Source organism: Talpa europaea, assembly GCF_964194135.1.
Source record: "Talpa europaea genome assembly, chromosome: 7".
Classification (NCBI taxonomy): Eukaryota; Metazoa; Chordata; class Mammalia; order Eulipotyphla; family Talpidae; genus Talpa; species Talpa europaea.
Genome location: NC_140074.1, coordinates 119,184,123 through 119,207,343, shown reverse-complemented (window position 1 = coordinate 119,207,343; position 23,221 = coordinate 119,184,123). Strand labels below are relative to the sequence as shown.

The window sequence follows — 23,221 nt, the reverse complement described above, 5'->3', positions numbered from 1 at the left end:
CCAACTGTCCGCTGTGTGTGTTGGGGGGCCCTGTGGACGGTGCTGGTGGCTGTGAGGCTGGGAGCTGGGGCAGCTCGGACCCCTTGGCCAGCCCCTTCACAGTGGGGCTGGCGGGCTTGGATGACATGGGCCAGGGTGGGGGGCAGTTCTGCAGGGAGACAGGACTGAGCTATACGCCTATGTTCTGAGGGCCCTGGTGTCTTGGCCCTGCCCTGTCGCTCATGGGGGGCTCACTCCTTCTAAAGGCTCCCCAAACTGTCCACACCCAGTGGTTAGGCGAAGGGAGAAGGGGGCTTATGCTTCCTCGGCATGAAGGAGGGGAAGCCAAGCCTCAGAAAGTTAGTACTTCACAGTTTTAAAGAGAAAACTGAGGAGAAAAAGGCCGGGGAGGAGGGCTAGAGGGCATGGGGTATGGGGAAAGTGGGAGCTCCTTCTGACCCACCCCCCTCCAGCTCTGGATCCAGCTCCCCCCAATACACAGCACAGATTCCTTCAGTATAAATGTGCTTAAAATGAAAATTCTTATTAAAAAAAAATCAAAACCAAAAAAAAAAATTAAAAACAAAACCAGCGAGAATTAATACCTGGGGGTTGGTATGGCAGGGTATGTACAGGGGGAGCCCCCCCACCCCAGCCCACCCCCTCTGTCACCAACCGAGGCAGGGGGGGTTCCCCAACCGGGGGGCAATGGCTTGCGAGTTCTGAGGATGGGGGGAGCCAGGTCCTGGCATTTGCTGGTGATGAAGATGTGGCGAGGTGGGCAGAGGGGCGTCTTGATGAACAGGAGGTCCCCAGGCCCCCATCACGAGGCCCAGGACCAGGGTTCCTCCCCCAGTTCAGGGCCTTGTTCCTGACGTCAGCCCGGGCTTCGGGAGCGGGCAGTCCATCCTGGCGCAGCCTCTGTCTGAAGAGTCGCTGCCTCCTCCCTCCCGTCCCCCAGGAAAGGGAGGACAGTGCGGGGCGGGGCTGGCAGGGGCCGCATGGTTGGTATAAAGGCAGAGAGAAGCCAGGGCGTGGGGCGAGGGCCAGGTCCACGGGCGCAGTGGTCACGGAGAGTGGGTGGCCGGGCTGCTTCTGTTCGAGCTGGGGCTGAGGCTGGGGCTACAGCTGCCGGGCGGGGGAGCCAGCCCGCCCCCGTCCCGCCCCCCACCCCCCGGCTGTCCGCTCAGAGTGTCCAGGCCCTCCGAGTTCTCCAGCATTTCCTGGATGAGAGGCGGCATGGAGCCCGGGATCTCCATCTTCAGCGTGATCACCCGCTCAGCCCCTGTGGGAGTGGAGGGGCAGAGGTCAGCGGACCGAGAGCATGGCTCCAGGAAGGTGAGGGGGTGGGAGGGTGGCTCCGACAGCTTCAGCATCCTCCCTGAAAAGAACTCAGGGCTTGCTTCTTTGACCCAGGCCATCTTGCAAGCCCCCGGTTGGAGGGGCAGGGGGAGTTCTGCACTCGAGGTCTGGGGTCAGCGTGGGCTAAGTGAAAATGATCCAGATTTTCCGCCCTCCTGCCATTAGTGTTAATGATAGACCCCTGCGGTCCTACGCATGTGCCTGATGGCGGGCACCTGGAGTAGAGTGTGGGTAGGCATAGGTGGGCACACTTGGATGCCAAGAGAGTAGCAGAGAACCTGCTCTGTGCCTTCCTGGCACTGCAGTCAGCCCGCAGGCCGTGTGCTACGGACTCTCCTACTAACATCTCAAAACAGCTCAGTAAACGCCATCCTTAGACGGGAAACTGGAGGCTTGGGGCTGTGAAGTGACCGGCTTGAGGACACACCCCCACGTGGTCTGGTTCCAGAAGTGCACCCTTAACCACCATGGAAAATGCTGCTGCCATGCCAACACAAGTTGGGCATGGCAGGGTCTTTGGGAGACCATGGCCTAGAAACAGATGGGGACAGGTTGGGTCCAGATGAGTCGGGCATTAGCCTGACTACAGAGACATGGGGTGTTGGCTCGGATTGGGGGGACTGCCCCAGGCAGGGAGGAGCATCCCTCCAAGGTGTGGCAGCCTCACCCTTAGCGCTGATGCTTCGTAAGTCGGTGATCTTCATCAGCATCTTGGGGAACATGTGGGGGCGGCTGGGCCTCCGTTTCCGCACGTAGACCTTCAGTGCCTCGAGCAGCGGCTCCTGCAGCATGTCCACCCTGTCTGGCTGCTCCAGGTCCTGCCGGTCTGAAGTGATGCCATCCCTGAGCCCAGGCCCAGCACGGCTGCGCTCCCAGCCATGGCCAGCAGGGGGCACACCTGCCCAGGGAACCAGCTAAGCCTCTCCCTGGGTTCACGCTCCCCCAGGACAATGGGTGGGGGGGAATCGGTGTGCGGCAGGGATAGGCTCTTAAATGTGAGTCAAGAGGAGTAGGGGGCTGGTTCCCCAGAGCTCGCCCTGACCTCTGAACAGTGTGACCCTCAAGCACTGGGAGAAATCCCAGGCAGATCTCCCACTCGCACCCACCATCATGGAAAGCAGCAGAACTCACAACACGGTAACAGCAGCGGCCAACACTCACTGGGGCTCACTCTGGGTACACCACGCCTTACTTATTATACCACCTTAATCCTCCCATCAACTTTACAAGGTGAAGATAATTACTGCCCATTTTACAGAAACAGAGGCTCTGCAAAGTTTGCCAACCTGCTCAAGGTCACAAACTGGTCAGGATCTGAACCTGGGTGGTCTGACCCTCAAACCCTCCCTCTCTCAGGCCCTGTCCAGGAACGGGGAACCAGAGTTTAGGTCTCCACCTCCATCCCTTGCTGCGAGGCCCCAAGCCAGAGCCCGCCCTGCTGAGGACGGGCCTGATGGGGCCAAGGTCTCCAGAGCTGAGCTTCTCCCTGGAGGACTCCTGGGTCCACTCCCCACCCTGGGCCTGGCCCCCGCCCACCTCCACAGATGAGGCAGATGGCACTGAGCAGGCCAGTCTCAGCATCATCCATCTCCAGAGGCAGCAGCTGGTTGGCGAAGGCGAAGACCAGGTCCGTGAGGGGGCCAAAGCCGGCGTTGTGCATCTGGGTCCGGTTCAGGGTCAACCCGTCCGAGAAGGTCATCGTGTCCTGCTCGGGTGTGTACCTCGTGCAGATCCGCAGGATCTGGGTGCAGAGGACACGCAAGTTCAGGGACTCAGCCCATCCCCCCAGCACTTCCAGCACCAGCAGCCCCAGGGGACCAGCTGGCAGGCAGCCAGGCCAGTGCTGTCCAGTGGCAGCCTGATGAAGCGGCCTCCTCTGTGCCCTCTGATGCCCCAGCCACTGGCCACAGTGCGGCTGCCAGGCATCTGAAGCATGGTCCGTGCCACCAAGGAACCGAATTGTGTTCTAATTAATTTAATTTTAAATAGCCACGCATGGCGAGTGACTATTGTACAGGACGGCGCAGTTCTAAGTCATCTTGCCTCCACACAGAGGATTAGAGAGAAACTAGAATTTCCGGAGGCAAAGACCACAGCAGATTCCCATCTACAGCGCTGCTGGGGGCCTGACAGCAGCGCCATCAACATGTACGGGCTTCAACCGTGTCAAACCCAGCCTGTCTCTTGCATCTGGGGCTTGGAGATGGAAAGCTGCACCTCCCCCACCACCCCTACCAGGAAGTGGGAGCCTCAGCCCATCACAGGCTCCTGACCCTGGAGATATCCCCATCCAGAGGGAACAGGTGGGCCAAGTGGCCAGGGACCGGGGTAGCAGAGGCCTCCTTCCAGCCCTGGCCTTGGCAGTCCCCACCGTCCTCCATCCTGCCCCCAGCTGGTCCACTCTCTGTCCCCACCACATGCCCTGCAGCCCCCTGACCACCTGAACTCACACCAGCAGGTCTTCCAACCCTGTTCCTAGTCAGGGACCCCCCCCCACCAGGCTCCTACTATGCTGCCTCTGCCTGGAGGTCCCGGGGGCCCAGCATGTGGCCTCTCGTGCAGGGAGGGGACAGGGACAGTACTGTGATAAGCTAGCACTTCTCCCAGTTCTGCAACCTCTGTTTACATATCTCTTGCCACCACCGACAGGTCTTTAAGAGACGGGGCGGCACGTCCACCTCTTCCCCAACATCCGGCTCCAAGCCTGGCCACGTAGGTCCCAGGTGGCTATTACAGTCTAGAGGGAAAGGTGGGGTGGGGGTGGGAGGCTGTGTGTGCCAGTGAATGGGTGAAGCAGTGAACATCTGGATACTGAGTGGACGAGTGCACCACTGGACACGAGGGGAGGAAGGTGGCTATGTGGGTGGGTGAGCGCTTGGACAGGTCGGTTCCACAAGGGTCTTTAAGAGGCAGGACATCCTCCAAGGACACGGGGAGGGGAGAGGGAGGCGGGGGGAGCAGGGAGACCCTCACCAGGATGTCCAGGCAGGCAGCCTTGAGGAGGGTGATCTGGTCGGCAATGGTGAGGGTGGTGAAGCCGGGCAGTTGCTTGGCGAACTCCACGGTCTTAATGATGCACTTGGTGGAGAGTTCACTGAACTTGTCCCAGAGGTCAATGTCCAGAGAGACACGTTGTTCTGAGCTGTTGTTCTGGGAGGACAGGGGCAGTGAGGACAGGGGCAGTGAGGAACTGCTCAGCAGCTCCCACCTCCCTCTGCCCAGCCTTCACGTCCAGAGAGCTCCTGAGAGGAAGCAGGGGGAGGAGGAGGAGGGGGCAGGAGGGAAGGACGTGGAGGCCCAAGAGGGTGAGGAGAGGAAAGCCTGGCAGAAGGAGAGGTGCCCCAGGAGCCTGGCCCTGGCCTGTAGCCTGCAGCACCGTGACCCCGGCACCCCAGGCTGGGGGCAGCCATACCGTAGTGTATTTGCCCAGCTGGCAGAGGGCGGGGAAGGTCTCCTGATGCGCCTTGCGCACTTTCTCGATGAGCTCCCCCACCTCTGGCGTCAGGGTGTAGCTCTCTGAGCACTCAGGCTTGGGGGCTTCCTTCTTCTTCTTGTTCCGGTCGTTCCTTACAGCTGTGGAGGCAGAGGGAGGCCTCAGTCAGAGGGTAGGTGTGGCCAGGCCCAGCCCCAGGCCCTGACCAGCCGCAGTCTGGCCGCTCCAGAGCCACTGGCTGCAGAGGTCACCCTCGGGCACTCACAGGCAGCACACACGTGGTGGCACAAACAAATGCACGCACACAGGTACAATGCGCATGTGCACACATAAAGGTGCACTGAGCGCACTGGCTCACAAGCGTGCAGAGGCAGGCGGCCACCGCACGGCCCACCCCTCCAGGCCCTCCTGACCCATATGCCAAGTCTTTGCCCCAGGACCTCAGGACACCTCCACACACACCTGGGCCAGGTGCTGGGCCCCACACAGCTACTGCAGCCCACACTACATATGTGTGGTGTCCCCAACTCCAAGTTCTGCACCCCCACATCCCCTCACTCGCTGGCCCTCCTGGCAGCTGTCTCCCTGGGGGTTCCCGGAACTGGTTCTGAGCAGCCCCCCAGCCAGAGAGTGGGGGACCAGGCAGGAGAATCTCTCGGCCCATTAGGCGAGGAGCTGACAAATCACCGGGGGCGCTGAGCCGCACACACCACTCGGCTTTAAAGAAGCGATGGGGTCGTTACCAGCCGATTATCCCAGACACACAATCACTCACAGGGCAGTGGTGGTGGCTGCTGACGCGAGAGGAAGAGAGGGTGGGGGGAGGGGCCGGGGAGGGGGTAGGGTGGGGGGGTGAGCTGGCATAATTTGGAGATCACTCATGTCGATTCTGCAAATTCAATAAAGTGCAAGGGAGAGAAGGGAGAGGGAGAGGGAGAGTGGGGGGATAATTTGGGAAGAGAAAATTGCAGCTGTGACAAGACGTTTATCATTCGGAAGCTTTAATTCTATTGAAATGGCAGCTGCTCAGCTCCGGGGCACAGAGCAGCCGCAGGAGAGGAGAAGGAGGGAGGGAAAAGGGGGAGCTGGCGGTGGGAGGGAGAGGGGTCCCCACCCTGGTCTTCTGTACTGAAAAGCTCTGGGAGTCCAAGGTGGCAGAGTAGAGGGAGGAGGCAGAGCCAGCCCCGAGGGAAGGGTCCCAAGTCGTCACCCGTCACCCACCCGTCACCCACTCGGCAGCCCAGGGCTGCCGCCCTCTGGGCTCCTCTGGACAAGCCAGCCCCCACCTCCTGTGGCGGGGTGTAGGAGACCCTTCCACCACCCCCATCTGGGGCTCCTCAAGTCACCCCATGTTCCCTCCCCACTTCCCTGTTCTCCTGCCCTCCCCCACGAAGAGCTAGGGGGTCCTGCAGCCCCCTCCTCCACCCCATCCCCCAAGGCTCAGGCTCCATGGCAACGGCCACGCAGACAAGGAGGCGTCTGTCAGCGTCATTTATCTCTGACATCATCAATCACCGGTCACCACGGCAACACCCATGATTCAACACAAGAGGATCTCCCTGTCCAGTCCTCCTCCCTCTTCCATCAGGCCTCAGCTGAGCCCAAACTGGAAACCCCCAGCCCTCTGGGATCTGAGAAGTCCCAGTTCTCGCTTCCAACTCCAGGTCCCAGGCTGCAACAGACAATGGCTTTTAGATCTATGCCAGGCACCCCCCACATACACACACACCACAGGCACCCCTCATTGTGGGCCCCTCAAAAATGCATCATCAGAGGGATTCAGGTATGCCTGTGAGCCCCACCCCAAAGTCGAGCAAGGCCCGGAGGCAAGCGGGTCTGGCGCAGATACACACGTTCCGCTTGTGCACGTGCATCACGGCTGGCCAGGACCACGCAGGCATGCCAGCTACACATGGACACAGCGCAGGACTCACAGACCAGTCCAGCAGCCATACACACACCCTCTTTAACCTCAGGCCTGCACACCACACCAGGGTATGCAAGGTCCTGTGCAGCCAGGGATCCATAAGCCCTGCGCCCCTCTCCCCGCCCCCCCCCCCATCCACAGGGGCAGCGAGGCCCTGCCTGCTCCTGCACTCACACTCCTTGGACATGCCCACTTCGAAGCACTTCTGCAGCCGGCAGTACTGGCAGCGGTTCCGGGTCACCTTGTTGATGATACAGTTCTTGTCTCGGTGACATGTGTACACCATGTTCTTCTGGATACTGCGGCGGAAGAAGCCCTGGGTGTGGAGGGGAGGGAGTCAGGTCAGCCACACTCTGTCAGGGGAACAGCTGTCCCCAAGCCTGTGACCATTGGCTACCTGAGCAGGGCAGGTAAGGCGAGTGAACAGGTCCCTACGAGGAATTCCAGGACTTTTCACACAGCTAGTAGGGCAGGGATCCGCCCCTCCCCCAGCCCAGACCCAACTCCCTCCCCTGATCCTGGGGACAAGGACCTGGGGCTGCTAAGAGTCAGAGAAAGGAGGAGGGGGGCCAGCCAGGAGAGAGGCAGCTCTCTGGAACCCCTGGCTGGCTCAAGGCACAGGAAGAGAAGGGGAGCTGGAGGCGACCCAGGCCGCACGCAAGCAGGCCAGAGACAGGAGAGACCGCACACACGCTCCTGTCAAGAGCAACACACGCTCGTCAGCGGGCACGGGGGTGCGCACTGATCACAGACAGAGCAGGCTGGGCGGGGGCTGCACACACAGGCCACCCAGCCAGACAGACAGACCGGGAACAAACAGGACATCCAGGCAGGACAGGGAGACATACACACTCTGAGCCCTAGTACTTGGCCCTTGATCTTGGCCCCACACTGAGGACAGTGACTCCTAGCTAAGGGGCGGCCCAGAGCCCCAAGCCCCAAAGCTGTGCAACTTCTGAGCCCCCACCTCTAGGGAACAGAGGCTCAGGCCCTGGGGAGAAGGGGAGAAGTCGGGTCCAGAGCTGCTGGGAAGGAGGCAGCCACACTGCACCCCGGAGTTCAACATGGGCCCGGGGAATGCAGCCAAGCCCCAGGGAGCCCACAGCCCAGCACCTGAAGGAGAGGCCGAGGCAGGGCGCCGGCTCCTAAGTGCCTCCTGCCAGGCTGCCATGGCGAGGTTCAGGCAGGCCGCCGGGGGCAGGCCTCCTGAGTCCCCAGCCAAGAGCCAGTCGGCAGCCAGCTCACCATGGCAACCTGGGCAGCGGTGGCAGAGCTGGCGTCCGCCCTGCCAGCTGGAGGATGGAGATGGAAAGGAGCTCAGGCAGGAGGGGACCTCTGGCTTGGGGGACCCCTGCTCATCTATTGGGGGGGTCTATTACAGGCTTCCTCTCCTCCCAAGCTGCTGCTACCCTCTGCAGAGAAGCAAGAGCAGCAGTTTCAGGGACAAGCTCCCCTCCAGGATATACTCACAGGACACAGCGGGCAACATCCCATTTATCTAATCAGGACTGTCCTTCCCAGTGACTCCCCTCAACTCACCTTGCAGCCCTCACAGGCGCTGACCCCATAGTGGTAGCCTGAGGATTTGTCCTGACAGACAAAGCAAGGCTTGTAGATTCGGGGGAGGGGGGGCGGCGAGGGGGGGCTGGGCACGATCTCCTCTGAACTGCTGCTCTGGGTCTCGATGGCTAGAGAGAAAAGAGGGGAGCGGTGGTTAGAGACCTGGTCACCCTGTTGCCCACCTGTCTCAAGGTCTCTCCCACGAGCCCCTCCAGCCCCACCGCTGCCGCAGGATTCAGACTCTGGGGCAGGGACACAGTCTCAGGGAAGCTGGGACTTGCCAGCCAGACTAGGAGAGTAAGGGTGCAGGCGAAGCCTCTAGCACCCCATCACTCTGGTCTGCTTCCTCAGGACCCAGCTCCGAAATCAGAAAGACCAGATTATAAACTATCAGATTCTTCTGTGGCCCCGGCTGTAACTGAGGGCCAGGGCGAGAGGCTGCCACACTGCTTTAAAGCCCAGGCCTGGGGGGGGTAGCCTGGCACTATCTCCCCAAGTTACGAAGGAGTTAAGGCCTGTTGAGGAGGGAGGAAAGGAGGACACAAGCTGGGGGCAGAGGAAACTGGGGTCAACAGGATATTCAAAGCCGGCCACTCCCCCACCCCCACCCCCTCTGCTTCCGCTCCCCTCTCAGCTCCCCCTCCACCCCCCTCTGCCAACAGCCACTGCCCCTCCTCCACCAAAACAATCCCCAGGCCAGGGACCCAAGGCAGGGTGCATAAAAAAATAGCATATGTTGGGACAGAGCGGGTGGGGACTCCCTGAAATAAGCAGGAGACCCCCGGAAGACAGGAAGAGGAGTCCCCATGGGCCCCGGAAACCAATTGCTTGGGTGCCCCTGTCTGGGGGGAAGCAACATGACAAAGGGGGTCTGTTTCCATCAATGCTCTGTCTGTCTGTCTGGCCTCAATACTATGTCCGGGTTACTACCCTCCTCCCCTCCTGGTATTCATCTCCAAGAGGGCAGCCAGGCGGGGTGACCCAGCAGCAGGGGCAGCCCCCACTATCCTCCCCAGTGCCTGGCCCAATGCCCACCACCCCAGGCAGAAGGGGGCTGCGCTGGGTGGGGGCTGTCTGTGCCCAAAGCCTGGGCAGCTGAGGCTGAACTGTGCTGGAGAATTGTGACCCCGGCCACCCTAGATTTCCCAGGGGCCACCAGGCATCATCCCGGGGCTTTTACCAAGTGCACGTGTCCAGGATGCCTCCCTGAGTAGATGGATCAGCCCCCTCCCACACCCCAGATCCTACATCTCACCCTCAAACCCCAGCACGCCAGGTTCTGGCAGTCACTGGGACCCAGATCTCCTAGCCCAAGCACCTTATTGACGTGAGTCACACGTGACCTCAAAGTCCAGGCACCAACCAAAGAAGCACCTGGATACTGGAGGCCGGCTGCACAATCCCCCCTCCCCCTTACTACCGTCCCCCTTACCTACCGATGTCAGGCAGTGAGTTACAGGAAGCCAGGCCAAAAGCCTTGGCAGGGCCTTCCTGGCTCTTAGGAGGGCCTGGGCACCACTTCCCTGGCCAGCCCGGCTGCCCAGCACTGCTGTGGCCCACGTCCCTGCTCAGAGACCAGCCTGCAGCAACGGAGCAGTGGCTGTCCACACCCCCACCGGCCCAGACTTTTCACTGGCCTCTCCCCACCACTGGGCTGCCCTGCTCTGGGTCCCCCACCTCACTCTCCCCAAGGCCAGACAAGCAAATCACACAAGCAGGAGAGAGGCCTGGGAACAGCTGCTTGGGGCGGGGAGGGTTTGGGGGGCCTGGGTGAGGCCAGGAGGCAGAGGGGTGAATGACAAAGGAACCCTTTGTTGTGCTAACTTTTTCCAAGACGTAAAAGGAGTAACAATAGACAATCCGGACTGGGGGGAGGGAGTCAAGGACAAGGGGGGGACCATGGCCTAGAATTGCAGTCTAAGTTCCAATAAGCAGAGGGTTAAGGCACAGACCCCCTTCCCAACCCTACCCTCAACATCAGCCCTTGGCCCAGCCCTGCTCCCCCCAAGGCCCCACCTTGAATTAGACCAGACTGAAGGAGAGAAAGAGCAGAGGAGCTTGGGGATGCAGACTGGGGTGCAGAAGGGAGGTCGGGCATGCGACAGAGGACGGCGGGATGAGGACCACACAGCTCTAAGGCCTGGGAGGGACTAGCCCAGCAAAGGCCCACAGAAATCTGGAGCTCAGGTGAAGTCCAGAGGGTGCTGATGGCACTGAAGAGAATGTGCTTTTTAGAATGGTGTTTGGCAGGATGAGGGGGGCTAACCCAAGACAAGGGCTAGTTGGGGCGGGGTGAGGGCGCACCTCGCAGCAGCGCTGTCTCTGAGGTCAGAACACACCCCCAGCCCAGCAGTGTCCCACCTGCCGCCCAGGTAACGCTGAGGTTTCCCACGCGCCCTTTGAACCCAGAGCGCAGTCCAGTTCCCACCTCCCCAGGCCGCCAGCCAAAGGCCTGGGAGGGCGCTGCTGGGACCCTCACAGCCTGGGCAAGGGTTAGAACCACTTTCACTCCTGCCCACGCGGCCAAAGGACCGGGCTGCGGAGGCCGGGCCCCTCCCTCCCCAGAGGCCCCAACCCAGAACTGCCGCCTCCTCCCGCAGGACCGGGCTGCAGAAGCGCCACACCTCTCGGCTCAAAGTTCCAGGGCCCCGCGGAGGGCTGCCGCCGGCCGCCCTCCCCCGCGCCCGCAGGCCGGGCAGGAGGCGCGAGCACTCGGCTACCCCACGCCCCCGAGCCGCTCGCGGGCTGCACCAGGGGCCGGTTTCCTGGAGGAGATCAGCAGGAAATCAGTCGGGCCCCCGGCCAGGCTCCCCTCCCAATCCAGCTGGCGCCCGCTCCTCCCTCCGCAGCTCCCCTCGAAGCCCCTGGGGAGGGCGGGGAAGGGGAGCAGGTCCCGTGGCATTGCCCTTCCTCTCCCCAGAGGGTGGGGTGCTCCGGGTGCGCACAGCGGAAGCAGGCCCCCAGCCCCCCAGCCCGGTGCCCCGCGCCGATAAGCATCGCTCCCCCTCCCCCCACTACGGGCATCCACGTGCTTCACATTCTTGGACGTCTGGGAGCGGGCGGAGGCGTGAGCGGCAAAGATTGGTGGGGGACAGCTGGGGAGCCACATCCTGTGCACCCCTTGTCCTGCAGTGCACCCACACCACGTGGATCCTGGGGAGGGAAGCTAGGTCCCCTGGGCGCTGCAGGACCCAGGAGGTCTCCTCCCAGTTAGCCTGCAGTCTCCCCACCTTCGGTGGAAGTGGCAACAGAGTGTGGAACTGGGGGAAGGGCTGGAGGGCATCTCCACACACAGCAAGGGTTCCTTCGAGGCAGTGGTGGTCACCCAGTGGACTCCAGACCCGGCCTAGGCACAGGTCACGCCTCTAGGTCCTCCCCGTGCTGAGAACAACCCTACAGCCAGCCCTCCCGGCCCACTGGCACCCCACTGACATACACTGGGTGAACCCAACACGAGCCCCAGTGGGGGACAGACCTCCACTTCCCCAGTACCTGCCTCCTCCATGGTCAGCTCAGACCCAGAAGAGCTGAGCTGTCCAGGGGGTAATGAAGAAACAAGGGGCTGAGGCTCAAGGTCTCCAAAGCCAGCTTCTCCCCAATCCCCTATAAAGACAGCCAAGGTGGTGGGAGGGGTGACCCCTGGAGGCCCTGCCCCAATTAGCATTATGGGGGTGGGACACCTGCCTCTTGTCGGGGAGAACGGGGAGGAGGGTCTGAGCCACACACCTCTCACCTTTCCCTTTTAGCCCCAGTCAACCAAGGTCAAGCCCCCTCCCTCCCCGCGGCCTCCCTCCAGCTCTGCCCCAGAGGCAAAGGTCAGGGGGCAGGACAATAGAGAAGGCTGGGGTGATGGTGGCTCCGAGAAGGGCAGAGGTAGGTGTCTCTCTACCTCAGTCTCTCGCAGGAGCATGGCGGGGACAGGGCCTCTCAACCTCCTCCAATCTGCCGGGCCCCCAGAGACCCACCCCAGCCCTCCCCCTCAGCTGGCTGGAGGGAGCAGCCAGTCTGGGAGGGTGGGAGAGGCTCCAGGGGAGAGATGAGCCCAGAGCGGTGCAGAGCAAGAAACCCGAGTCCCAGAACAATAACCCCGGAGGGCCAGCTCGCTCCCACCCAGGTACACCCACCGCTGAGCATGAACACGCCCAGGTGTGCACCCCAGGCGCTCACAATGCGGTCTGCAGAGACCCTCCAGCCAGGAGGAATCTGACCCCAGACAGGCCGCAGCAAGAAGAGGTGAGCAGGCTGGCAGGACCGTGGGGTTCTCATCAGCGCCCCTCTTAGGAAGGGCAGTGTCTGCCCTTATCCCCAAGTGAAAACAGGGTAACAAAAGGACACAGCTGGGTTGGGAGAGGACAGGTTCTTTTCCAGAGTAGCCTGAGACCGACAAAAAACAAATTCAACCCCCAGAAAACAAACCAGATTAGGAGGAGGGAGAGTCTTCCCAGCAGGGCAGCGCAGGGTCTCCCCTTCATGCCTGGGACAGAAGCTTCAAAGATACAAGCAAAGTGTCTAGGGCCAGACACCCCTGAGCGGACAGGTGCCCCTCCCCGAGACGTGAGGGGCAGTGAGGACAGCAGGCCGTGTCTGAGGAAGCTGCCCCTTGCAGCCTCGCTCCACTGCCAACACGAGACCCCCAGGGCTCCCCTGACGCGCACTCTAAGGGAGGTGCAGGCAGGGGCCGACAGCTGTCACACCGGAGGGGACGCTCCCCCAGGCTTTGGTAGGGGTGGGGTCTGCCAAGGAGGCCCCTCCTCCTGGGAGCAGGCAAGCCCACAGACAGGACCTTTAACCCGCCCCGGAGGATGGGAGAAAGGTCCACTCGCGGTGCAGCCACTGGCCTCCACGCAGGGGGACATACACTGGGGGCCGGGGCTTCATTTCCCCTGGAAGAAGCGATGAACACATGTTTCCTGAAGGCAGGACGCCCCCCACCCCGTCCCTCGGCCCTAATATAATAGACATAACGCCCAGGGTTACTCAGAGGGGGCTCAATTGTCCAGCAGGGGACAGGAAAGGAAAGGGTGGACACAACACCTCCGCCACACCCCCAGGCCCTGGGGGACGGGCAGCCCCCCCGCCCACTCCCACCCCGCTCCCACAATGGGGGGGGCTGGTACCTACAGTGGTTCGAGCCATTCCAAAGCGGAGTCCGGAGCGGGGTGGAGTAGGGGCCCGGGGCGGGGAGCCCCTTCTCCGGGAGCAAACAGGCTCGGTTCTGGTTATAGAAATCCACCACCAGGAAGGGGTTGGGGGTGGGGGTGAGCCCCCCCACTTCCACGCTCTCGTACATCTTCCCCGCGAAGACGGGCGGTCCGGGCGGGGAAGTCCGGCGGCGCGTCCCTCACTCGGCCGGCGGCGCCATCGGGGGAGCGCGGCTGCGGGTGGGGGCGCGGGGCACGACCCCCGCCCCGACCGGCGACCCGGCCGGGGGCCGCCCGCTGCCCCGAGGTCCCGCGTCCGAGTCGGGGCCGCCCCGCAGTCCCGGGCGGGAAGCGGGGAAGTTGCGCGCGCCGGGGGGTCCCTCGGCGGCCCCCGGGAGCGCGGCGGAGGCCGGGAGCGCGGCGGCTTCACCTCGCGGGGGCTCCCGTCCCGGGTCTCATGGTGTCCGCGCGGGGTCCGCGGCGCCCGGGTCCGCCGGCCGGAGGCGCCCGGCGCGGGGCAGGGGCGGCCGGCGAGCACTTCCTCCTCCTCCCGCGGGGCTCCCGGCGGCTCCCGGCGAGGATTCCGGGTGGGGGTGGGGACCCCGCGCGGCTCCGCCTCCGCCAGGCCCGGGGCGGCCGGCCGCTCGCTGGGGCTCGGGCGGCGCGCGGCGCGGCGCCCCCTCCCCGGCCGGCCCGCCCCGATCCCCCGCCCCGGCCCGGCCAGGCGCCGCCCCCGCTTAACCCCTTCCCGGCCGGCCGGGCCGCGCGGGCGCCTCCCGGGACCCGAGCGCGGCGGGCGGGAGCGGGGGGCGGCCGCACGGGGGGGCCGGGGCGGGGGCGGGGAGAGGGGGCGGGGGCCGGGGCTCCCGAGGAGACGCCCGCGCAGCTGGGGCCGCGCGCCAGGTGAGGAGGGGGCCGCGCGCGGACGGGGACGGAAGAGGGGCGGGCGCCACCCCCACCCCAGTTCCGGCTCCCGCCCCCCCCGCGTCGGTCCCTGCCCCGCCGGGCCGCGCCCCGGCGGGGGAGGCGGGGGTCGGGAGGCGGGGTGGTCCCGGGGTCCTCCCCGCACACACCCCCCACCCAGCCCGGCCTCATTTGCCTAATGCCATGCGGCTGAACTCTCGCTGAACTCGCCCGGCGGCGCCTCACCTCCGGGTGACCCACCCACCGCGGCCCGTGACATCACCCGCTCGCCAGCCCGCCCGCGGGGCTCGCCCGCCCGCCCCCCGGCCGGCCGGGCCCCCCCGGGGCCGCGGAGAGGGGCCGCGGGGGCCGCGCGCGTGTGGCCCGGGGCGGGCGCCCAGAGCGCGGCGCGCCGGGTGTCCCGGGTGTGACATGGTGCAGGCCCCGCGCTGTGTCGGGATGAAGCCCTCGGCTTGTGTCATTGTCTGTGACATCACGAGTGACTCCCGCCGCCGCCCGCCCGCCGGAACCCGACGCGGCCGCCGGAGCCCCGCGCGCGCAGAGGGCTCCCCTCCCCGCGCGCGCGCTTCCGGCGCCCCGGCCCCGCCCAGGGTGTCTCCCCGCCGCGCCGCCGGGACGGGCCCCCACCGCAGGGCGCAGCCTGGAGAGATGAGGGGCGGGTGCCTTCCAGCGGGCCACTTCCTCCCGGAAGTCCTCGGGAAGCCTGTTTCGCTGGGAGACTGGGGTTGACTAGGTCCGGAGAGGGAGGGAGATGCCCCAGAAGGAGTGGGTAGCCTACTCCTCCCCGCTGCGGAGCTCCCACATGCTGAAAAGGGATGAGCATGTACATGCTCCTAGTTCTCTATATATGTTATCACAGCCATTCCTGGGGTACGTGGGCACCGTTCTCATTTTACAAATACACCGAGATCTCAGCAAGGCTGGATGAGTTGTTCAAGATTTGGCTATGTATATATACCTGAAGGGTGAAGCAATCGTGTCAGGGCAATTCTAGAAAAAAACTATTTTCTGAGCATCCTTGGCGAGCCTGTCCTTGCAGACCCTTATGGAGGATTATTATTATTATTAAGCAAATAATCACACATAGATATTTAATTGCAAACTGAGATAAGTGGTGTTATGACACAGTATGGTATGCTTTGAAGGAGAGTTAATGTAGGCACCTAATTTAGGGTCAGGGAAGACCTCAAAAGCAAAGGTTTAAAGAGTGTGTAAGTCAGGCCAAGAGTAAGGAGCGGAGTCCCTATAAAAGAAGAAGCCTGGGGCCTCCCCGGTGGCGCAGCGGTTGAGCGCTGGGTTGCGAAGCACGCTGAGGCGCCGGTTCGATCCCCCGGCTGCTCCCCGGCCACCGGAGGAGGGTCCCACATGGCGCGCAGACCTCTCCTGCCGCCCGCTGCTCCCCTCAGCAGTGTACTTCGGTCCTTCTGCCTGTTCTGCTCCCTGCTCTGGCTCTGGTGAATTCTCTCACCCTCCCACGCTTCTGACTGTACCCAGTGCATGTATAAACAAAAACAAACAAACAAACAAAGAAATAAATAAATAACTAAAAAGCATGCCTCTATAAAAAAAAAAAAAAAGAAGAAGAAGAAGCCTGTGCAAACGTCCTGGGGCTATAGAAGCTTGTGTGTTATTCAAGGGCCTGACACAGGACTAGGGTGGATGGGGCATCACATTCAGGAGAAAAGGGAGCACAAGACCAGCATGCAAAGGCCAGCTGAGGTCAGACCTGGTGGGCTTGTTGGCCTCAATTAGATTTTTTGGATTTTATCCCAAATGCAAAGTCATGACACAGAAAGGTTCCAAGCAAAGACAAAACCTGATTTACAGTATTAAAATACCTTTCTAGGGCCTCCCTGGTGATGCAAGGGGTTAAGACGCAACCTATGAAGCTGTCCGCAGCCGCTGCAGCACAAGTTCAATCCCCGGTCAGGGAGCTACCACATGGCGCAGCAGACCTTTCCTGTCTCACCCACTGCTCCCCTCAGCAGTGTATTTCAGTAGATCTGCCTGGTCTGCTCCCCACTCTGTTGCTGGTGAATCCTCTCACTCCCCCCCACACACCTCTGGACTGTACCCCAGTTCTTTTTTTTTAAAGATTTATTTATTTGTTTGTTTGTTTGTTTGTTTGTTTATACAAGCACTGGGTACAGTCAGAAGCAGGGGAGGGTGAGAGAATTCACCAGAGCCAGAGTGGGGAGCAGAACAGGCAGAGTGACGAAGTACACTGCTGAGGGTAGCAGCGGGCGGCAGGAGAGGTCTGCGCGCCATGTGGGACCCTCGCCCGGCAGCCAGGATTGAACAGGCGCTGCAGAGGCTGCGGGCAGCTTCGCAACCCAGCACTCAACCACTGTGCCACTGGGGAGGCCCTGTACCCCAGTTCTTGTATGCATAAACAAATAACGCTTTAAACAAAAAATACCTTTCTAGCAGTCCTATGAAGAACAGACTGTAAGAGGGTAAGCTACTGTGAAGTCCAGGCAGCACACAATGTTAGCTGAGCCTCGGAACCTGGCCATAGTGGTGGACAGTGGATTCATGAGACGTTGTGAAGGTAAAATCAATGGGGGAGGGGGGTGGGAAAGAGGTAGCCAAGGCCACTCTGGTTATGCAACAGCCAAGTTCCCCAGAATGCAAAGGGGAGAAGTCAACTGGGCTGGTGGACAGGCTGGTGTGGGACTCTAAAGGGTGGGGTCACCTGAGTGAAGACTGAGCGGCAGATGGGCTGCTGGGCTGAGGCAGGTGCTCCAGCTTGGCAGTGGGGTAGAGTGTGGGGAAGAGCTGAGGCTGCTTCTATGGTCCTTGGTGTCTTTCCTCCCAAGTGACATAGCTCCTGATCCCCAGTTATGTGCTAGACTCTGTGTTCACAGCTCAAGGTACTAAAGGATCTGAGACTGTCCCTGCCATCAAAGCACCCGCTGATGAGAGAAGAGTTCCCAAATGTTGCCGCCCAGGGCAGGAACAGGTGGGGAGAGGTCACCAACTAGTAGAGTGCTGTGAGAGGAAAAACAAGGACCCCTAGGGAGAGCGTGGCAGAGGGGAAACATCGGGGAAGAAGCAGCATACGAGATGTTCCTTGAAGGATGTGTAGGATGGACAGAGCGGAGAAGGGGAGAAGCCCATTCAGGCCAAGAGCAAGGTCAGGGACAGGTCACTGCAGAACACGGTGTCCAGGGGAAAAAGAAAGGCTCTGGCCAGCCACTGGGGGGCAATGAGCCTCAGGTGGCAGCTGCCTGCAGGCCTACACCCTCTCTGCAGCATCCCCTGCAGCTCCTCCAGGCTCCTATGCTTAGCAGGCCTTCAGTAGGTGTGGGCTAAACTGCCCCCCTTGTGCCAGACAGGGCTCCCTCCTGTCCCCAATCCCATCTGGAGGGGATAACAAACAGGAAACCATGAGGCCCAGAGCCAGGCGGACATCAGGTCCCAGCACAGGGTGGCCACCCCCCAAGACAATACCTGGCCCCACCCACACTCGTCAGCACTGCTCTCCTGGGTACTTAAAGTGCACCCAGGCCCTCACCAGCAAGCAGGTCACCGTGGCCTTAGCTACTGCCCAGCCAGGGACGGATTAGGAGTCTTGCTTTAAGCAGGAGGAGATAGACTCAGAGAGAAGATGAGTGACCTGCCCAAGGCCGCACATGAAGAGCTGTCCTCTGAGACAGCTGCCCGTGGAGGGTGGGGGGACTTGGCCTGTGGGCTGCCTGAGGTTGCTGGCAACTTAGGAGTCAAAATGGGGAGGGAGAAGGCCTTTCCTGATGTAGCCCGAACTGAGGACCTCCAGCCTACCCTGGAGACCCAGATGCACTCTCTGTGTCCCTACTCCACCAGGGCTGGAGGCACAGGCGATGTGGGCACTGACCCAATGTGATCTAGAGAAGGAAACACTTCCTCTTTCCTCAGACGCTAAGCCCCAAAGGGTAGTCAGGGCCTGTGCTGGCACATCCCCACGGGCACACATCCCTTGGCATAGGGCACAGTGTCTCAGGTCCGGGCCAGCCCAACAGGGACAATGGGCTTCCTTTCCTGAGTCCCCTCCCAGGCGAGGGCCCAGGCTGGGATGCTGCCCAAGGGGGCCTGTGCATTATCAGTGTTGGGAGATAAAAGGTGAGGGGCCCCACTTTTATTCAAAACCTCATCTAACAGTTTCTTGTCTGACTACATTCTGGGCCCCAGGACGGCATTGCTAGCAGTTCCCTCTCCCCCTGGGCGATCCCTACTATTGTTGGGGAACAAGAGGGCAGAGAGGAGGGAGGGAGGACACACAGCCGGCAAATGGGAGAAGATGCAGAGAGAGTTAGAAAGGTAGCCCCTACTGCATCTCCCCCAGATGCTAGGACAATTCCCCAGTCTCTGGGCCCACACCTCAGACATGCGGATGTGGACAGAAAGGAAAACTCTGGAGTCGCCCTTCTGGAGCTTCCATCCCTAGCTTCTCTAAAGATTGATTCCAACTCCCCTGCCTCCACCCCACAAATGGCAACAAAATCAGAATAACTGTGGCTTTTATACTCTTCCTACAGTGCTGTCTGGTGGTGGGGGAAGGGTGTCCGCTGAGCTCTGCAAACCCGGGAGGCTGCAGTGGGCAGTTTTGGGGATGGGGATGGGTGTGGACAGACTGCATCCGCAGCTTCCAGGACAGGATGGAGCTCAGGCCCCCGCATCCCCTAACACTCTCTGCCTCTAGCCTCCAGGAGCCCATTCACAGAAAAGGGGGGTGTGTGGCTTGGTGGGGGGGGGGGGGCCTTTCCCTACGCCCCCTACTGGAGGGAGGCGGGAGGTTCCCCAGGCAGAAACAGGGCCTCAAACAGGAGATAGGGGTGTTCAACGTTGGTACTCGCCCCCCAAGCCTCCCCACTTTCAGGAGGGTCCCCCACAATACCTTCCCAGGGCTGTGGGAAACAACCTAGCTTTACAGTCACTTAAGCCAGTCACTTAACCTCTGCCAGCTGTTCCCTCGGGGTAAGTGGGGACAGTGTCCCTCCCCCAGGATTGTGAGGATTAAGATTTGTAAAACAGAGATCAAATTCCGGGCACACAGTAGGTGTTCCACACATGTTAGCATCCCATTTCTCTCCAACTCCTGTGCAAGATCAAGATCTCATGCTTTCCCCAAAGCACAGCCTTCTGCCCCCCCTGCCCAAGGTTCTGCCCACAGCTCCACGAACGAGGTGGCAAAGCCAGAACTCAAGCTCGGCTGCCCACTGCCCAGCCCCAGCCAGATGCTGACCAAGGAATTCCCAGGGTAAACAACAAAAAAGGCAGGTTGGTGTCCCCTCCAGCGCAGACCAGAGATAAGAAAGAGACCCTGCCCTCCCCAAACACAACATAACCCTGGACGCCCCTCCCTTAAACTCTCTTGCTGCTAAGTTGCCGCAGCTCCTGCACACCCCCACCACAGCTTCAGATTTGCTTCTCCCCAAACACACTCAGCTCTCTGACCTTCCCCCAATACACACAAGTAACCCCCTTCTCAACACTCACCTGACCCAGAGGCCCAGCTATGCCCCTAAAACACACACAGCGCTGACCCGCCCCACAATGCACACAGAATCTCAGTCCTCCACGTAAACACCATCCTCAGAGACCATGCCCCGGGGGGGTAGCTTGGGGGGCTTCCCACACTATCTCTGGAGCCTCCCATCTGGCTCCCTGAGAGGCTATTGCAGGGAAATATCCTCTCCGCCCCCACAGTGACCTGGAGGACGCTTCTGTCATTCCACCTGGTCTCAGAGGGGTCCACCCTAGACACCCAAGGTCCAGCCTCCTCCCACTGGGGAGAGGTAGGAAGGGGCGGTGCGCTAGCCAAACACCTTTGTCGGTGGGAAGAGGGAGGAAGGAGCCTCATCAGCCAGGTTTCCCACACCAGGCAACAGGGCCAGAGCACACCAGCACTCCCTGCAGGGGCCCACTGTCCCCCCTCCCAGGACGCCTGACCCCCAGCACCAGCCCAAGGCCAGGTCAGCAGGGCAGGCGAGCTGCCTCCGCCCTGGCGTGTGTGAAGGGCGATCTGTTGTGCCTGACCACCCAGAGTGGGGGCCTTTGGGTCACCTGGACCCCCAGCCCAGCACAAGCAGGAGGGCGATGCTTGGTTCCCTCAGGCCGTGGCCACACCACTGGTCCGTGAAAAGGAAAGCTGGGAGGTAGCTCAGAAGCTGGGGGTCTGGGTGAGAAAAGCCTGTTGTTTACCAGATGGGGGAAGGGCAGGGAAACCCACAGGCTCACACAGGGAGTGGGCAGGAAGGGGGCATTGCCCAACCTGGGCGGGGAACACCAGAGAAGACTCCACTTGCCTGAAATGTGGGCACCCCACCCTGAGGGGAAAAGGTTACCAGGGTGGGAAGTGAGGGACCCGGAAGTCCTCCCCACCCACCTCTCAGAAAGAGGAAGAAGCTTGCAACAGTCAAGAGCACAAAGTATTGGCTGCCCTGGCACAGGGTGGGCCAGAACGGGCCAGGTCTCAGCCCTCCTCCAACCCCCATAAGCATGGAATCTGCGGCTCTGCTCCCCTTACCTGGGGAAGGACAGCTGTCCACAGGGACCGGCTTGCCCGCCCTGACTTCTCCCTCCCTAAAAACCCTAGGCCTGCAGGAAGCAGCCGCTCCAGTTACTGGAACCCAAAATATGAGTCCCAGTCCCTGCAGAGGCGGCCGCCATCCCAGACAGGCACTAAGCACCACAGACGTGCAGCTCCATTCCCCAGCCACCCTGAACCCCAGAGGCTGGCCTTCCCCATCACCCAGCACAGCAGAAGGCCAGGCAGAGTCAGGGACCCCAGAGTCCCAGAGTCCCGGGTCACTATGCTGCCCATCTTACTCCTAGGTGAGGACAGAGGGAGGAGGAAACAAAAGAGGGAGCTGCGAAGTGGGGTAACAGTGGAAACTGAAGTGGGATCTGCCTGTCCCCCATTCCCAGTGCATAAGGGCGGGCTGAAGGAACCCTGACTTAGAACCCCTGCTCGCAGCGCTGGTGAGGCCTGGGAGGGGGGGCTACGGCGGAGCCAGAGGAGGCGATCCAGGAAGCAGTGGTGGCGGTGGGCAGACAGCCAGTGCAGGCAGTGAGGCGCCCAGCCAGGGCCTGCCCCAGGGACAAAGAGACTCCCTGGCTCCGGGGAGTGTGCTGCCCCCACACCGAGAAGGGGGCACTGACCCAGCCCAGCCGGGCACACAGGGCAGTGGTGCCAGGCAGCTTGCCAGTGGCTATGGGGGGGGACGGTGGGTGCCCAAGGCAGGGTGTTCAGTCTCTGCCCGCCAGGAGAGGTGGGACCCGTTTCCCAGGTCAACAGCTGACCGGCCAGCCGGCTGTCCAGGGCCTGTTCTACTGCTTCCACCCTCTCCCTCCCGCCCCAGGCCAGGCCCCGGCTCCCTCCTCCCCCCAGCCCTGGCCTGCAGCCCAGCTGGGCCCTGGGGGCCAGAGTTACTGTAAGCGGCCTGGCAGGCCTAAGGCCTGGACTCTGCCAGCTGGCCATAGCCACCGCCACCTCCCACTACCTGGCTCAGCCAGCCAGGGAAGGGTACTGAGACCCCCGCCCAGCCAACAGGCGACCCCTGTGGCAGAGGGCGGAGGCAGAGAGAAAACACAGGCCCTGCCAAGAGCATGCGTGCATCCATAGCAGAGTCCAGACAGAGCGCTCCTTCGCGGGACTTTTCGCCTTATCCACCACGCTGCTGTGGGTCCTTCCCTCTCGCCCTCCCCACAGAGGAAAGCACATCCTGACACTGGCGGGAAGAAGAGGATTCCAGCAGGCCAGCCTGTGTCTACTCCTTCGAGCCTGTTCCCTGAATGGGGTGGGGCGCAGGTGGGGTGCCACTCTCAGTTGAGCTGCCATTTCCACCAAATGTCAAGAGGTTTGTTTACTGACCTCCGGCCTCTGTGTCCAGTCCTTGGAGCTATTTATAAGGTCCTCATGGTGAAGCACAAGAGAGGGGAGCCACGTAACAGTGCATTCATCTCTCCCTCCACCACCCCCAACATCCAACAGCCACCATGATCAGCCTATAAGCTGTGGTCTTTCATCCATGAGGCCCCCACATGAGGGGGGCCCCTTGTCTGGAGAGACCTCATTGCCACAGCAGAACAGACGGACCCAGAGGCCAAGCCTTGAGGCCTGCTGCCCACCACAGCTCCTCCCCACCAACCTCCCCCAAACCCCACTTACTGGCTGGGGATGGTGTACTATAGCCGCTAACTGGAAGCTGGTGCTGGAGAGAGGTCAGGGTGCCCGGCGGAGACAGTCCACCCAGCATAGGGGGGAAGAAGAAGGCGTAGGGGGGCACCGGGTACCCACTGAGGTGCCCTCCCCCAGGTGTCGGGCAGGAGCTGCTGTTGCTGGCCATGCCAAGCAGTCACAGTCAGAAGGGCAGGCAGGCAATCTCGTGCGGGACTCTGGCGGGCTTCAGGCCACCCCTCCTCGGGGCATGGGGCCTGGGCCCAGAGGGGGTTTGGGTGGTTAGCCCCACCCCCCCTTCTGTTCTGGAGCGGCTCTCCAAGGCCAATAGCTAATCTCAGTCTCCAGAGGCCCCACGCTAGCTGGGGGGCCAGGTGGTATGGGGACGTCCTGAGAGCCGGTGTTTGGTCAAGCAGTTGTGTGAGCTGGCACTTTTCCTGGGAAGGTCCAGAGCTGGCCTTCAGGACGCCGAAAAGGATGCCTCTCGCAGGTGGGTTCCGGCTAGGCAGCTGGGGGGGCCATGTCCCGTGATGCTGCAGAAACAGGAAAGACAGGTGAGTGGGCACTGAGGAGCAGGCGGCGCACGGGCATTCCCCGTGGAGCTCCCCAACCTGGGCGGCCGGAGATTCTCTTGTGGCACCCGGTTGAGCAGACAGCTGGCACTGTGCCTGGCTGGCAGACACAGCCTGGGAGCAGGGCCTAGACACTGCTGGGGGTGGCAGAAGAGCACAGCC

At 61.8% G+C, this 23,221-nt stretch overlaps 1 protein-coding gene across 2 annotated transcripts; it reads right to left on the bottom strand.

Moving 5' to 3' along the window:
* Window positions 1-502: 502 nt before the first annotated feature.
* On the bottom strand, window positions 503-22,760 carry RARA (retinoic acid receptor alpha). 2 transcript variants are annotated; one of them, XM_084237736.1, is made up of 8 exons: window positions 22,479-22,760; window positions 8,241-8,389; window positions 6,876-7,017; window positions 4,754-4,914; window positions 4,315-4,491; window positions 2,878-3,082; window positions 2,009-2,167; window positions 503-1,264 (listed from the first exon to the last, which is right to left on the bottom strand). In XM_084237736.1, exons 1-8 carry the CDS (start codon window positions 22,654-22,656, stop codon window positions 1,047-1,049), a joined length of 1,389 nt encoding a protein of 462 aa, XP_084093862.1. In that variant the 5' UTR covers window positions 22,657-22,760; the 3' UTR covers window positions 503-1,046. The 2 variants fall into 2 exon arrangements, with proteins under 2 accessions (XP_084093862.1, XP_084093863.1); XM_084237737.1 differs by lacking the exon at window positions 22,479-22,760 and adding an exon at window positions 13,383-13,562.
* Window positions 22,761-23,221: the final 461 nt, after the last annotated feature.